This window comes from Cibotium barometz, chromosome 6, assembly GCF_041138505.1.
Source record: "Cibotium barometz isolate CiBa-2024 chromosome 6, ASM4113850v1, whole genome shotgun sequence".
Taxonomy (NCBI): domain Eukaryota; kingdom Viridiplantae; phylum Streptophyta; class Polypodiopsida; order Cyatheales; family Cibotiaceae; genus Cibotium; species Cibotium barometz.
Window position 1 is genome coordinate 24,779,127 of NC_141051.1, and position 15,836 is coordinate 24,794,962.

The 15,836-nt window shown below is 41.8% G+C and overlaps 1 protein-coding gene across 1 annotated transcript; it reads right to left on the reverse strand.

Moving 5' to 3' along the window:
* Positions 1-336: 336 nt before the first annotated feature.
* On the reverse strand, positions 337-14,704 carry LOC147637553 (heat shock protein 90-5, chloroplastic-like). Its single transcript, XM_086799350.1, has 20 exons — positions 14,524-14,704; positions 12,955-13,206; positions 12,785-12,858; positions 12,552-12,677; positions 12,303-12,396; positions 12,136-12,219; positions 11,568-11,711; positions 11,373-11,489; positions 11,034-11,090; positions 10,886-10,957; positions 10,681-10,785; positions 2,528-2,668; positions 2,330-2,422; positions 2,171-2,248; positions 1,763-2,017; positions 1,500-1,602; positions 1,232-1,406; positions 1,037-1,142; positions 839-928; positions 337-751 (listed from the first exon to the last, which is right to left on the reverse strand). Exons 1-20 carry the CDS (start codon positions 14,578-14,580, stop codon positions 578-580), a joined length of 2,397 nt encoding a protein of 798 aa, XP_086655476.1. The 5' UTR covers positions 14,581-14,704; the 3' UTR covers positions 337-577.
* Positions 14,705-15,836: the final 1,132 nt, after the last annotated feature.

A 15,836-nucleotide genomic window follows, 5' to 3' on the forward strand; every position in this document is an offset into this window, starting at 1 on the left:
GAGAGAGAGAGAGAGAGAGAGAGAGAGAGAGCTTCTATGTGTGGGAGAGTGTGAGGAGACAGAGGGAGTGTGTGCATGCATGCATGCACGCGCCTGTGTGTGTGTGTGTGTGTGTGAGAGAGAGAGAGAGAGAGAGGGGGGGGGTGTGTGTGTGTGTGCACGCGCGAGAGGGGGAGAGGATCATGTGCATGATGTGTGTGTGTGTGTGTGAGAGAGAGAGAGAGAGAGAGAGAGAGAGAGATGGGGACAACTTAGAGGGGGGGAGAGAGAGAGGGGGATGGGGGCAGGCCTAGGAGTGAGAGAGTGAAAGAGAGAGAGAGAGAGATGGCTACAGAATGAGAGAACTGCCTTCATGTTTACAAGGGGATTGTATGTCAATATACAAAATTAAAGATGAGTAGCACCAACATTTCCAAGCATGAATAGGACTCATTAATATGATCATCATGAACTTTGCTTCTTCACACCATCGCCTCATCTTCCTGTTGAGGAAAATATACCTAAAATTAATGCCGCAATCATGTATGAACACATTAGCCCGCCGTTGGATCACCACAACTCTGTAAACGTGACCCAATTAATTCTGAGTGTCAATAACCTCGGATGGCTCCACCACCTCTGCAGCTTCAACTGTCTCAGTCACTGAACTCTGTGCCTCATCGTGTTCAAAACCCGACTGTGGGCTTGAACTAGCCATTCCTAAACCCAAAACCTCAAACACTTTCCCAGCATATTCAGCAGGATTTTCAGGCTGAAACATAGACACAAAAGAAGAAAAATGAGTACACTAATCTAAGCAAAACCATGACAGACGGGGAAATTAAGCCTCGAGACTTACAAAAAAACCGCTTGATAATAGAGCAGTCTCGTGCAGCATCTCCACAATCTTCTGAGTTCGAGAGCTTCTTGGAGTGTCCTTACAAGCAACCTGCAAAATCTCTTACACCATCAACGAAAAAAAAAGGACTAAACTGCACAGCATTAGTTTTAAGGATCCAAGACTGCAGCAAACTAGATAAATGCTAGAAATACTCACATTAAGGTCCTTAATTATGGGGTGATCAGGATTAATCTCTAACACACGTCTTCCCCTCATGAACTCCATTGTTGAGTCATCTCCCAAGGTTTGTGCTTTCATTATCCTGTGACAAAAAGAGTGCAATGTTTTATGCATTTGTCCAACCCCAAAAAATAATCCCTGTAGTGTCCAAAAACTCAACAGTTGCTGTACCTCTCCATATTGGCAGACCATCCAAACTTTCCCGAGACAAGGACGCAAGGTGAGGAGCTTATGCGCTTAGAAACTTGCACTTTAGCCACCTTGTCTCCAAGTGTTTGCTTCATCCAGTCACACAGAAGCTGATATTCCTTCTCTCTCTCTCTGTCTTCTACCTCATCATCTCCACCTTCAGCCCGAGCACAGCGTCAAAACATACCATCAGCAATTAAAAAACCACTGATAAAACACACCAAGAAATTCTTAATTGCTTATATCATACCTAAATCCAAGTCCTCTTTGCTAATATCAACAAATTTCTTTCCCTCATATTCCTGAAGGTTGGTGATGGCCACTTCATCGATTGGCTCGATGAGGAAAAGCACCTACATCGGAAACATGATTGGCAGGTATAAGTGATGCTAAAACTAAACAAGAACAGCATGCCATGCCTGTACATAGAGCTCGCATTACCTTGTAATAGTTTAAAAAATTTGCATGAGTTACAGGAACATCATGTCATGCCTGCACAATGGGCTAACATACCTCATAATCCTTCTTCAAAAGTGCTTCAAGGAAAGGTGCACTTTTCGCACTTTTTATACTGTCTGCTGCTAAGTAGTAAATAGCATTTTGGTCTGGCTTCATATTTTCCAAGTAGCCCTTCAGACTGACTAGGTCATCCTCATGCTTTGAAGTATAAAATCGTAGAAGCGGAGTCAGCCTTTTGTGATTGGCAGAATCCTCTATGCATCCCAATTTTATACTTCGGCCAAAGTTTTTCCAGAAGTTTTTGTATGCCTGTGTAATACAATAATAATTAGCCACGTGAAAGCTCGATCATGCATGACAAAGCAGATAAGAATTAGTCATACTCCTTAAAAAGCGAGCAAGAAACCAAGTGTGATGGCATAATCATGACAAAGCATATGTGCTTAATAAAAAAGCACTCACCTCCTTGTCTTCCCTGTCCGCAATTTCTTGACACATATCAAAAGTTTTCCTAACAAGCCTCTTTTTCATGATCCTAACCTGCAGCCCAAACTCATGATGAGACAACGATTTTTTTAGAAGACCAATTTAAGCCACAAGCAAGCCAACCATCATACTTACAATCCGGCTTTCTTGTAGGATCTCCCTTGAAACATTCAATGGAAGGTCATTCGAATCAACAACACCTTTGACAAAACCAAGATAGCGAGGCAGCTGCATGGTTGCATAGAGAGCTTCAGATTCAAGAAAAACCAAGATAAAGGTACAGAACACAAACAATTGATCAAGGTCTCTCTGTTGCAAGATTTAATGACATACCAATTCCCCATCAAAATCAGCAGAGATAAAAACACGCTTTACAAACAAGCGAATATTCTTTGCATTGTTGCTGTACAATTCTTCCGCATTGAAAGGAGCCATCCCTGGGATATACAGAAGACTTTTGAACTCCACTTCACCCTACAAAACGGCAAAACCAAAACATACAGATTCACTAGCTTTGTCTTTGTAGGCAACTGAGCACTTTTAAAACTAAAGAACCCTGGATACTCTACAACATCCCAACATGACAGAATGATAAGCTACCCACAATTAACAAGAAGCATTGTTAAAATTAGGTTGGTTCGAAATTGACTCCCAACCTTGACAAGGTGCACTCCACACAGCTTATTAGGAAAAACCACATCTCAGACCGTATGAAAATTGTGTACACTTCAGTGAGAGAGATTTGTGAAAAAAACAGCAAGCCAAGTCTCTTTTCAACTTAACGTCTGAAACCAAAACACATTGTAACGGCATTGTTCATTGGCAGGTTCAAGCCTCTGGCAGTTTGCCAGTTCACAAACAAAAGTCATGTCTGTGCAATGGCCATCTTTTCTTCCAGCTCACAGAGGAAAATATCGAGTTTTGCTTCCAGCCTGCTCAGGCCACCTGCTGGAGAAGCCTCAGGCCACCTGCTCGATAGCCTAGCACGCAAACTGGCCCTACAATGGTGGACACTAGTGGAGTGGTTATGGCCACCCCTGTCTCACAAGAAAATAGCCTTATGGTTCTCAAATTGGGTTTGTGCACAACTAGCACAAGCAAGTGACTTGCGAGAAAGATTTTCCCTCATAGCACTAGCCATGGGAGAAATTCAACTTTGGATCTCAGAATATTTGGCTTCGACAAGAGGACTTCCTCTTCGTATTCAAGGTCAAGGGAGATTCGACTCCAACCAACATAGAAAGCCAAGTATATTTTGAGCTTTGTAAGATTGCAGTATTTGTTCTATAACTTGCAAGATTGTTGCATTGGTATTGTACATCTCTACACTTGAATCTTTGCAAGGAGAAAGTCGTATGTTTTCTTGAATGTGTTTCAAGAAAGTATTAATGATTTAAAAGCTTGGTTAGTATGGCTTCTATATGGTTTCTCATGATGGAGGTATATATTATATTAGTATCATCCAAGGATTATGGAGACTTATTTTGTCTCGCCCATTTACTTGTGGGACATGGATTCTTGCGGAGGAAATTGAGTACTCTCTACTCAAGGATATATATATATATATGGTATCTATGGCAAGTAGGCCCTAGGGGTTTATGCCCTCTTGTGGCTCCCTTGGGGAATTCCCATCGGGTATTTTGACTGTATTTCGACCATGTACATGGTGTTCGTAAGGATTTTCAAGGCCAAAGTGCGCAATTACTAGAGACAGAATTTTGTCTGGATTTACATGTTTATCTATTATGGTTTGGCATTATGGACTCCTAGATTTATTTTCTGGGAATATGGATCTATTTTGTGGAAGTTGAGGGTTTTGAACTGTGCAGAACTTGACGGTCTTGAATATTTGGATTATACAAGAAGTTACGGATTATATGACTTTTCTTACGGTTGAGCACAACCGTTTCGAAGGGAGGGGTGATGTCCCCATTCCCGAAACTTACGAGATTACAAGCATTTATTAATATTCCACACACTTACCAAGATTTATGGACTTTTTAACAATGTGGGCGCTCAAGTTGTGATGGGCAGCTCATGTATTATTGAGGGAAAACATTATTATTGAAGCCTTGATACAGACAAAGGTGAAGGAAAGAAAACATTAAAAACTTGTAAAAGCAAGGAAAAAGTAGGTTTGGCAACATATAAATACACATGCTTGGTGGCTCTCATGCACACATCAGAAGACGCCTAAATCTCACCCCATCACTTGAAGCTATAAGACCAAGGTTGTATAAACGTATGCACAACTACCAAACCATCACCGTACAGACTATTGTACGACAATGTGAGGACATAGCGGACATATTGCAAGACACCCTAATCTGCCTAAACTGCTATAGAAACCCTAATTTTCAGCAAAAACACTATAAACAGAAAAAATTGATTGCCAGTGAAACCTTTATAGTGTTTCCAGAATTTTAATTGCATGAAAGAGAGGCTTTTCTCGGTTGTTGCATACTTGTGTGTGTGAAGTGTTCTTGTGAAGACATCTTGAAGACTCCACTTCTGATGAGGAGGATTGTTTCTTCAATTCTTACGCAAGGTGGATGTAACATGCAAAAGCTTTGGGAGTCTTCTTTCAGCCCTAAACACCTTCCTGGAACATGCTGATGTAAAACGCAAGTAGAAGATGGATAGAAAAGAGAGAGAGAGCAGTATTTTCAATATATTCAATATAATACAAAAAGGGTACATTGCTAGCAAGCCAAAGACTGCCCTTGAAAAGGTTGAAAACCCTAGTCTAATCCTAGTCCTCATTCCCAAGAAGGGGACTGAATGACTAACAAAGAGCCTAGCCAATGCTATTTATAGACCTTCGAAGGAATTATGAACTGGCCGACTTGACAAAGAGCCTAGCCTAGCCGACTTGCTGTCTGCCAGTTCCCTCAACACAAAACACGCCTTCGTTGCAGCCGACACCAGATCATCTCTTTATTTGCTTGCCGACAGTCTCCTGGTCCATTCCAAATGCCTTCCCTACCTATGCTAATTGTTGTAGCTCCATAATCTTGTCCTTATCTGTTACCCTTCAGGGATTCCACGTGCATGCACATGACAGCGGAAGAGTTAGGAAAGCGGCCTTGGGAATTCTCAAGTAGAGGGTGTGAGTTCCAAGAAGGTTCTTGTGCATCAGGAAATTCACAAGCTAGGTGATTGTGAATCACCGAAGCTTGATTGTTTGACTTGTATTAATTACATGAACGGTCACTATTTGGCTCCCTAAGCATGATTAGCTATCATGTAAGAGCATCAATAATTCCAAAATCTCTTTTCGGGGACATGATGATTACTAGTGTGACTAGCCATTGTGTCTATTTTTAGCCACTATGACTAGAACTACTACTCTAGTGTGACTAGAGCCAAGTGGCTCCGCAAGTGCAACTAGTACTCCACATCTTCAGTGTTGAGGGAGGGGCCGCAATCGTTCTGGCTCATTGTGCGTCTCTTGTCAATTTGCTCTCTTGTCAATTCAACAAATTACATTTTGTATTGTGCTTGTTATCCATTAAATCTTAGTGTATTTAAGTGTATTGATTAGCATTGTGTTCAACCAAACATTCCACACCAACCGGTGGAGGCCTTGCTTTGGGACTTCAAAAAATTTTATTAAACTTATGTGTTCACACACTTAAAAATGTGTGTGAACCATATCAATTGGGCACTAGGCACTAGGGCCATTTTGACCACTTTCTACATGTGTCTAACGACTCACCACCCAACGGTAGGTTCAATACCTCGAACCACCCTCGACTTGAGGTCTAATTGCCGATATGGGCTGGGTACATCCGCTCACAAGGCAAGGTGGAAAGTCAGTACAGCTTCGTTGGAAATTACATATGTGATACGTGGACAAGCTAGGGAACAATTTGAGGAGGGGGCGCATCAGAAAAAAGCGCATGGTGAAAAAAGCTCAAGCCAAACCCTAAAAAGGGGAGTGGAGTTTTAAATAAAAGCAAGACAAGCTTTTTCTTGCATGAAAAGTTAAGAGGGTCTTTTAAGTCCTAGCTCTTTTTAGAAAACACAAAATTAAAGCTAGCAAAACTTGCCCCTATAAATTGAACCCTGCCCTCTTTGTTGGCTCATACTTGCAAGTTTGGGCGAACATGGACTACACTATCAACACCCTTGGTCTCCAACTGCTGAAAACGTAACCCTAGCCCTCTCCTCCACCTTAAAATCCTTTACGCTTTCTCTAACCTTTCACATCTTTCCAACCCGTAACCCATCACCTTTCACGGACGTTTCGTGTGCACCGGAACTATATAGAGTCAAAGAGCAGTAATTCCATAGACACCCAGCAGTAACAACGTGGAGTCAGTTGACAATGATGATCTTGAGCAAGTCAAGCCACCGGGATGGCTAGGATTTTACCTGCCACCAGCAGTAAGGCTAGAAGATAAACAGAATCGCGTTATCCAGCATCCTTTGAGGGAGGATAGCGTCGGGCCTTCGCCTTCGCCTTTGCCAACCGATCGGCGATGACTGTGGGTTGTCAAGTGGGATTCAAGTACGAATTCGCACACATATTGATGGGTTCACAAATGGCTCAATAGTCTTGACTACACAGACACTGAATCGTGACGTTTGTCTTCAAGTACTTTTTGTACAACCCCTAATTAGTATTTTTTTAATTTTCGAGGTCTTTGCCGAGCTGTGATGGAATCTAATTTGTTGCATGCTCTTACTTTTCCACATGAGTGGATAGTTCTTTTTTAAAATGGTGAAGAGATTATACTAGGCTTTACCATGAACCCTGTCACGTGCACGCCTGATTAGGACAGCATTTAGAGCAGCATCATCATCATCATCATCATCATCATCATTAGGATCATCATCAACATAAGCAGCATGGAGGACACGGGAACCTGGTCGGCAGCCTCCATACCACAATTGGCAGCCAGTAGGGGACCCAAATAGCCAGTCGTCAGTAGCATCAGTGTGAAGGCCATCAGGTGTGGGCAAACATTGCATGAAGCACAGCATTTAAAGAAATAATTTTATGATTATTTGTCCAAGCTGCAGGCTGAAACACTACAGCAGGCCGACCAGCTCCTCTAAGCATATATAAAAGCATAAAGTCATCATTGCATTCCTCATTCAGCGCATTCACAAATGGCTCAATAGTCTTGACTACACATACACTAAGTCGTGACGCTTGTCTTCAAGTACTTTTTGTACAACCCCTAATTAGTATTTTTTTAATTTTTCGAGGTCTTTGCCAAACTGTGATGGAATCTAATTTGTTGCATGCTCTTACTTTTCCACATGAGTGGATAGTTCTTTTTTAAAATGGTGAAGAGATAAGATTGACCCAAGATTAGGATTACGACTTGGTGCACGGGAACCTAGAGGGTTCGCACGTGGGCTAAGGGCGCTAGCAAGATGAGGTCTAGATTAGCCAAGAGCCTAGGGATAAAAGCTTATAAATATAGCAGGAAAGCTAATAAATAAAGCAAGGGCAAATAATAGCATGGTCATTACTATGTAAGTGACCTTGGAGTCACTTGTTAGACGAGGTCAAGTAGTCACGCGATGGCCTAGGGCTACCGAGGAAGCGCACAGGATCTCGTGGCCATGGAGCTGCAAGGTGGGTACTTTGACCTAGTGGTCTCGGATGCTAGGTTGGGGCCATTGATACCAAGCAAGCTCACGGCAATTGGACCTCAGGCTCGAGGGTGGTTCGAGGCACTAAACCTACAGTTGGGTGGTGAGTTGCTAGCCACAATCTATCGTGGTCATGCGATGTACAACGTCGAGTCTATGATCCTCGCGCGTGGTATGTGGAGACCTACAAGAATCGTAGTGAACCCTTAGCAATTGTGATCTTGTATTTGGAGCAGACTCCTTTTGGAATAAAATCCTTTTTTTTTTAGGGGGAGGGGGGAGCAAGGTTGGATAAATTGTGTGCCTATATTTTAAGTGTTTAATCCCATTAATAGTGATGTGTGAACCCTCGAATTTGTTATAGATATAGAGCTCGTTGTCTTCAACTTGCTCCACATGACAGTCATGTTATTCTATGGTAGTTGAAAAGACTAGTATGTCGTCAAGAAAAATGAACACACACTTGCCTATCAAGAGCTTAAATAATCGCATCATAATCCGATTAGATGTGATTCGAGCACTGATCAAACGAAAAGGGCATCATCACAAACTTGTAGTCAGCTCGATTGATACAAAATGTGATCTTGGGGATGTCTGCCTCTATAATCAGAACTTGATGGTCAATTTTTTAAAACACATTAGCACCACTCAAGGATGTAGTCAATGTGGCATGAACTTTTGACTAACAACTTGTTCAGTGGACAATAGTCAATACACAACCACCATGGTCTATCTTTCTTTCTCATTATTAGGATCATTCTGCGAAGGGCGACACTCTCTCCTACATCTTTGCCTCCATGTACTTACTAAGGCTTTAAGGGAGTTTTCTCGCAGGGTTCGAGCTTCATAGGAGAACAATCTTGTGATTCTTTGGGTGGAAGGGGGGAAGGAGGAGGATTATTCCAAACGAGCAATTTCTTGAACCGGTTGTAAAGTGCCTTGTACCTCTTCAAAGTACTAGATCCCACATCCCTGGTCTGGATGTGAATGACAACACATTGTGCACCTTTTTGGATGCTCTCTTCACCAAAAGATGGGAAATAACGAGAAAATTAGGAAACCTGACCTCACACTTGGATTAAGACTAGAAATTTCATCACATTTTGCATAATGCAAACATACGGGCCCTCTAGTCAAACATGGCCCACAAATTCAGTGATTTAAATGACCCTCTTGACGCCACGGGTCTCATACTTAATGCTAGTGATCGTACTGGCACCAAACCCTCAACTTTTCTATCTAGAGATGTAAAAGGAAAGTGGGCTTGCCGAACGGCCTACTCCGTGATCACATCTTCAGTGTTAAAGCTATCCAATGATGTACTCAAAATAGTTGAGTAGTTCATTCTACTCCTACTCCTTGTTCTCATCCCCCTCTAGAGTCTTGCTAATAGTACCATCGATGGAAGATCCTCGAGCTCGTGATGCTCTCCATGTGACTCACATATGTGATGCACATGACACAAGCATCAGCATTCATGTAATTTTTCAAAACTTCACAAGGTATCTTCCCTTGCTATGCACCACCTTTGAGCTTCCGCTACCTAAGGCCATGTCCTAAGCACCTTTGGGCGGCTATTGGGCTGTCCAAAGTACCCAAATCAACCATATTTTGTGTCTCATCTTGCTAAGAGGCAGCTGAAAGTAAGATCCATGTGCATGAGACACCCACAGATGTGTCGCACATGACACAAGCATCAGTAGTCAGGTAGTTTTTGAAACTTGACAAGATACCTTTTCTAAAGCTGTCCACCTTTGAGCTTTTGCTCCTCACGAAGCACAACTTGTTCATAATGAATTCTCTCATTATGCTCATCCACTTCCAGTGGATCTTCAATTACAAGATTTGTAGGCTCAAATCCTTGAAAATTTTATAACAAACTCGCATGAAATGCATTGTCGAATTCTCCAATGATTTGGTAATGCAATTTTGAAAGCTACTTCGTTAGTCTTTTCTAAGATTCTCAAAGGCCCATAATACATGTTTCAATGCTTCAAGCTATCTACCTCTTTGCCAAGGTCCTTTCGAAGTTCAGCTCTTTCCAGCTTGAGTGAAATCCAAACTCCTCCTTGAAGATCCATCTTCTTACACTGTTTATCAACAATCTTTTGATGAATCCCCCTAGTCCTCTATGGTCATATGCACCTATGCAACGATAGTATGAAGAACTCTGACTCCATCCTCTTGCACTGTCTTTTAAAGAATCTCTCACGTCCTCTCTATGGCTGTCTACACCTGTGCAAAGCTTGTATGGAGATCTCTAACATACTCATCAGTGACAAATACTCATCCTTTGTTCAAAGGACAGGCAGAAGGACTACCTTGCCATATATAATCTCAAAAGAAGCCTTTCCGATGGAAGAATGCATTATAGTGTTGTATACAAATTCAAGAAGAGGCGAGTACTTCTCCCACGTTACTTTCTGATCAGCCACATACAACTTCATCAAATCCAACACATGAATTTGCAATCTCACTTTGTCTGTCGGTTTGAGTTTATCAACCACACAAAACTTCATCAGATCTGAATTTGCAATCTCACTTTGTATGTCGATCTAAGTGAGTCCTCTCTATGGTTGTCTCCTATGTAAAGGTTAAATAGAGATCTCTAACATACTCGTCAAGAGATCTCTAACATACTCGTCAAGAGAGGTAAAAGGATTGCCTTGCCATGTATGATCTCAAAAGAAGCCTTTCCAATGCATTATATTGTTGTATGCAAATTCAACAAGAGGTAAGTACTTCTCTCCCATTGCTCTTTTTGATTGGCCACATAAAACTTTAGCAAATCCAAGATGTCTCAAATTGCTATCTCACTTTGTCTACTCGTCTAAGGAAGATATGCAGACAAAAAAATCAGATTTGTGCTCAAATACCTCAGTTGTGAAATGTGTGTAAGCCAAGGGCTCTAAATACTCATTAAAGGTACTTTTGTAGAAATCATCATACTCTTCTTTTTCCACTTCCTTGGGGCTACGCATCTGAAACACATGCACCACCTCTCCATTAATAAATGTGAAAGAAACTGGTAAAGCCAAAAAGAGAGTTCCACATAAAGGAATCAAAAATCACATGGCATACCCAGATAGGTTTTGTTTCATTAACCAACTCCCAATCATAATATTTCTCTAACTTAGTCTTCTTCTCTCCTTCCTGCACATTGAAAGCAAATATTAGCTAGATCCCATAAATTGTCTGTAGCCAGCTGCATTTGCGCTTGAGAGCACACCTTAGATTCATCACTTGTTTCAACAGCCCCATCCGCATCCACGATGGTAGTAGTATCCTAAAAATTGCACAAACATATTTAACATTGAATTGTGTCTATAAAACTCAATAGAACAAAAATTTAGAGGAATTATTCTAAGGATTTAAATGCCTCAAAGAGAGATCAAATGTGCAAAAAAAAACATTACTACTTGTTATACGGATTAGGCCTAACTAAACAGGATTGTAATTATTTCCAAATTGAAAGAGAAGAAAAAGAGCTATTTGTAGCACCTAGTGGTAAAACATTGCATAAACCGTTAAAACAAATGTTTTAACAAATTGATGTGAAGTTTTATACCTCCACAGTTCGAGATTTTTGCACCCATGAGTAGATAGGAAATGAGATAAACCGGGAGTAACTCTTCACAAGGTCTTGTATGCGAACAGGGTCAGAATATTCAAAAGTCTCATCTGGCTGCAGGCAGAAAGACATGGTATGGTAGATAAGCAATGCAACTTAATAGCCGTATTACAGAGAAGTGGAGCTCCTTGCCTTTAGGTACAAAGTTATGGAAGTTCCCCTTGGCAACAAATTCTCAGGGTCTGTCTCCTCTCTAATCACATAGGAACTGTTGTCCGCTTCTCCCTCCCAGACATACTGTCTGTCAGATTTCGGGCTCTTTGTTGAAACAACCACCTGCCAGAAACAAACACCTGTAAGATGCCCCCAAGCAAGAAACAAAAGCAAATAAAGCAAGCCCTCCCCAGTGTAAAAATCCATAATGTCATGCACAGTGAGCAAGTCATAAAGCACATTCCATTTCAACTTGGCTGTTGCAGGCCGCAGCACTCAATAGAGTGCTACGTAGGTGTTCTTAGTATTGATACTGGATACCAAAAGCAAGCTACAGGGTTAAGGGATATACCACCTACAAGTGGCCACAACCTAATGCAAGTAGCAAAACCAGTGGATTTACCAACTAAGGTCCGGAGCTGCGTCAGACTGAACATTTGCAATCAGAGGAATCACAGCTGAAGATCGCCAGTTATAGACATAAGAAGCACTTAAACGTTTAAGTCTCTCAGAGGAGTGAAGACAGTATAAGAAAGGAAATAACCACCTTTTCAGCTACCAAAAACGCAGAGTAAAACCCGACCCCAAATTGACCAATCAAATTGTTTTCACTGGAAGACTCTTTGGTATCCTGGCAGTGAAAGGACCAGAAGTGTAAGCAAGGTCTTTAAAATTCATCAATCGCAAGATGTTTCAAATCCAGAACCAGCTTACTTTCAGTGCCTTCACAAACTTGGCAGTGCCACTCTGCGCAATTGTCCCCAGACTATCAACTAGTTCCTGTTTAGTCATGCCCACTCCCGTATCCCTGTAAACACAGAGAAAACTCATTAAAACAACAGGCCTGCAATTTGTTACTCTAATTTTCTTTTGACCGTGATGAAATTCATGGTCATGAACGTGTGTGCACACATCTAGCAACAGACCACAAGGTAAGAAGACAAATCGCGTCAGCAATCTTACGTTATGGTTATCGTCCCATGGTCAGGATCAGCTTTGATTCTTATTTCCAAATCTGGGAAGTCACTCAACAGACTATTATCCGTGACACTCAAAAACCTCAACTTGTCCAATGCATCACTTGCATTACTGCCAGAAAAAGAACAGTGAGATGCAAGCTCTTTAACAATTAAAAACTTTGAAAGTTTTAGAGCAAACGATTGTCACAAGGTGTAAAAGTATCTGAGCAGAAATACCTTACAAGTTCGCGAAGAAAAACCTCCTTGTGACTGTACAAACTGTGAACAATAAGGTCTAATAGGCGACTGACCTGTCAAAAACACGGCCACAAGCAACTCCCAAGAGTCAATGGAGAGACCAAGGCAGGTGGCTCAAAGAGCTGAAGTGCACAAACTCGTGTTCTTACCTCTGCTTGATATTCAAACTTCTCAGCAGGAGCTTCTGCTTCCTCTACCTCTGCCACTGTAGCCTCACATCTGAAGGACATGCAAGCATGTGGCAAAGCCTTTGCTTTGTAGCAAAGGCGGCAATGCCCAACATGGTATAAAGATTGTCTGAAGAGAGAAGTCTTAGAAATGACTTGACACCGCCTCAACGTCACACTTGTCTGCAAACCTTGAATTTCTGACTTATAAACAGAAGCTCGAGCTCCACTAGTCTGCAAAGATCCAAACAAGGCCAAGAAATTGAAAATGGACTTTGAATCCCTCACCTTCATAAGGAAATGAAACACATACAAAAGAGGAAAGTTGAAACACTATATTACTCAAAAGTAGCTAAATGATACAGTCAATTCTCTATGATAAGAATTGCACATTATCTCCCTACAAAACACCAAGTTGTCCTCATGCTAAGGATCTTCCCATTAAAAATGTTGAAGGACTGAGAATTTAACACATATAAAAAGGCTGATTGCATAAAACGAGCGGCTCAACAATTGTTTTTCCCTCGAGTAGATTCTCAATTTGGTACCCGCCCAGAAGCAGCTTTGACTTCCAGCCCGAAGGCCATGCAACTTCAATACCAATAGGGCCTGCGGGGATTGAACTCAGGGCCTCCCCTTCCCAAGTCACAAGCCCACACCACTAGGCTATGCACCCTTTGGTAACAAGTGGCTCAACCCAACCAACTGTAAGAAAGACAAAGTGATAAGGCTAATGGACTTTGTTATTCTTATCGTTTGTGAGTTAGATCCAAGTTTCCAACCCTTCAGCATAGTTTTCAGACATGTTCTAGCAAAGAATAGATCATGAGCCAATGCATGGACCAATCTAAGATTTCTAAGAGAACGTTAAACTGCCTCTCACTGGTGAGGCAGGGTTTTAAGTCTTGAAACGTTTTTTGAGCATGACTACTCCTTTCAACAATCTTAGCATAAGTTTATGAGCGTTTGCAGCAACAGGTTGTTCACAAACAATGAACATATAATGTTTTACTTCCACATTTCAGAAAATGTGTATAGAAACTGGAAAGATGCCAGGCAGTCCCAAAATCCCTTTTAGTCATAGGTCATTTTTGAGTGCAAGGCGGATGCAAGAATTGCTAGAAGCATCCGCGAACTGCAAAAATTGTGTGGCAGCTCACAAACCGCTCGCTTTTGTAAGTACTGACTACATGGCTTTTCCAAATCAACTAGGAAAAAAGGAAAATAATGCCACAGTGGTAAAACAGAGAGATCATTATAAGCATTATAACATTACTGCAATTAGTGAGACGCAATAGACCACAACAAATAACATTTGAGAAAAAAGCAGGACCATATATGGCAAAAAGCACAACTAAAAAAGCAACCGCATGCATCATAGGGCGAAAGGCATTCGAATAACAAGGAAAAAATGCACAATTGAAGTTGTTGAGGAAAGCTTCAGGTGGAATTGACCAATGTTTCTGTGTTTCTTCCGATCAAACAGTAACGGTGTGTACACGCGAGAGAGAGAGAGAGAGAGAGAGAGAGAGAGAGAGAGAGAGATTTTACCTGGTCTGACAGGATGCGGCCAGAGACTACCACGCTGGAGACGCTGAAAGATGCCATGGAAACCTCCTCGCCAAGCAGAAAACAACTTAGGGCTTTGCTCTCAATGTTTCAAGCGAGGTTTATCCTTTGCGCAAACGTAAAAAATGAAAAACGTTTATATTACCAACGAGTGCTAGCTCATCTGGTAGAGCGAGTCTTGGGGGCCTACCCTTGATGGGTTGATTATAAGCATTTACGATGGGTTTCCCAGCCCCCTCATCTCGGCGGGGTCGCCTCCACCTCACGGAGGTTGGGTGTGTGTGTGTGTGTTTCTAAAATTTCCTGTACCTTCAAAAAAAAAAGTTTATCCGTGGGTCGTGGGAGGATTAATCTGAGCCGTCCATTCATCTCCACAATACAGGGACAGAATCAACAAGATGTTGCCACATCAACATCTAGAATAATCAATGCATTCAGATGCTTACAACTCAGCGGCTGGAATGCAAGCAGATGCTGACAACTCAGCCACTGGAATGCTCACGCTGTCATCAGCACTCCAAAGACCTCCCACTCCCCCTTGCCCATAATGGAATCCCCATAGCCATTCCCTACACCTTGAAAACCTTGGAGAATTTCGGGTGCCCACAATTTTAAGCATTTTGGTAGTAAATTACTTGCACATTTTTGAAATGCTCGTCAAAAATTATACTAAAATATTAAAATATTTTGTGTGCATATTTAGAACGTTTTGGGTGCATATTCAGAGCGTTTTGTATAGCATATTTACTAATGCCAATGTTAATACTAAGGATACTCACTTTGTGTGCGCACCACCGCGTGACCTCTGTGTGGCCGTCGCGAGCCCTCCATCGCGAGCCCATATGTCCGTCTCACGAGCCCTCCATCTGTCTTGCCTTCCGCCCCACTGCAACCATCAAGCCCTTCCCCTCCTTTCGTTATACTGCACCCCTCAAGCACATCTTCTCCTACTCGAACCCCTTCCTACGCGACTTCCTCCACAAGAGAATGAGACAGACAGAGAGAGAGCGCCTTCCTCCACAAGAGAATGAGACATAGAGAGATAGCATCCTCCTCCTTGGACCTTTCTAGCTAGCAAGCATGTAAAGCCCCTTATTCCCATGCATAAACGTTTAAGCCATACTGGCCAAGTTTTGTTGAATCTGTACTAATTTGAATTTATAGGGTTTTCTTGCATGCATAGTTAACTACACCTCAAACATTTATTGTAGGCTTTTCCACTTTTATCTTTACCATTCCCACATTTTTTAATTGTAATGAGCATGACATGGTGACCAAGTTTTACACACAAATTG

Bases quoted from the DNA above. Each gene is read 5' to 3' on its own strand.
- LOC147637553 (XM_086799350.1), bottom strand. From the start codon at position 14,580: ATGGCATCTTTCAGCGTCTCCAGCGTGGTAGTCTCTGGCCGCATCCTG. The intron at 11,490-11,567 runs GCAAGGAGCTCC...TTCTGCCTGCAG, and splicing joins CCATAACTTTGTACCTAAAG to CCAGATGAGACTTTTGAATA. The intron at 2,669-10,680 runs GTATTTGAGCAC...GCCGTTTTGTAG, and splicing joins ACACACATTTCACAACTGAG to GGTGAAGTGGAGTTCAAAAG.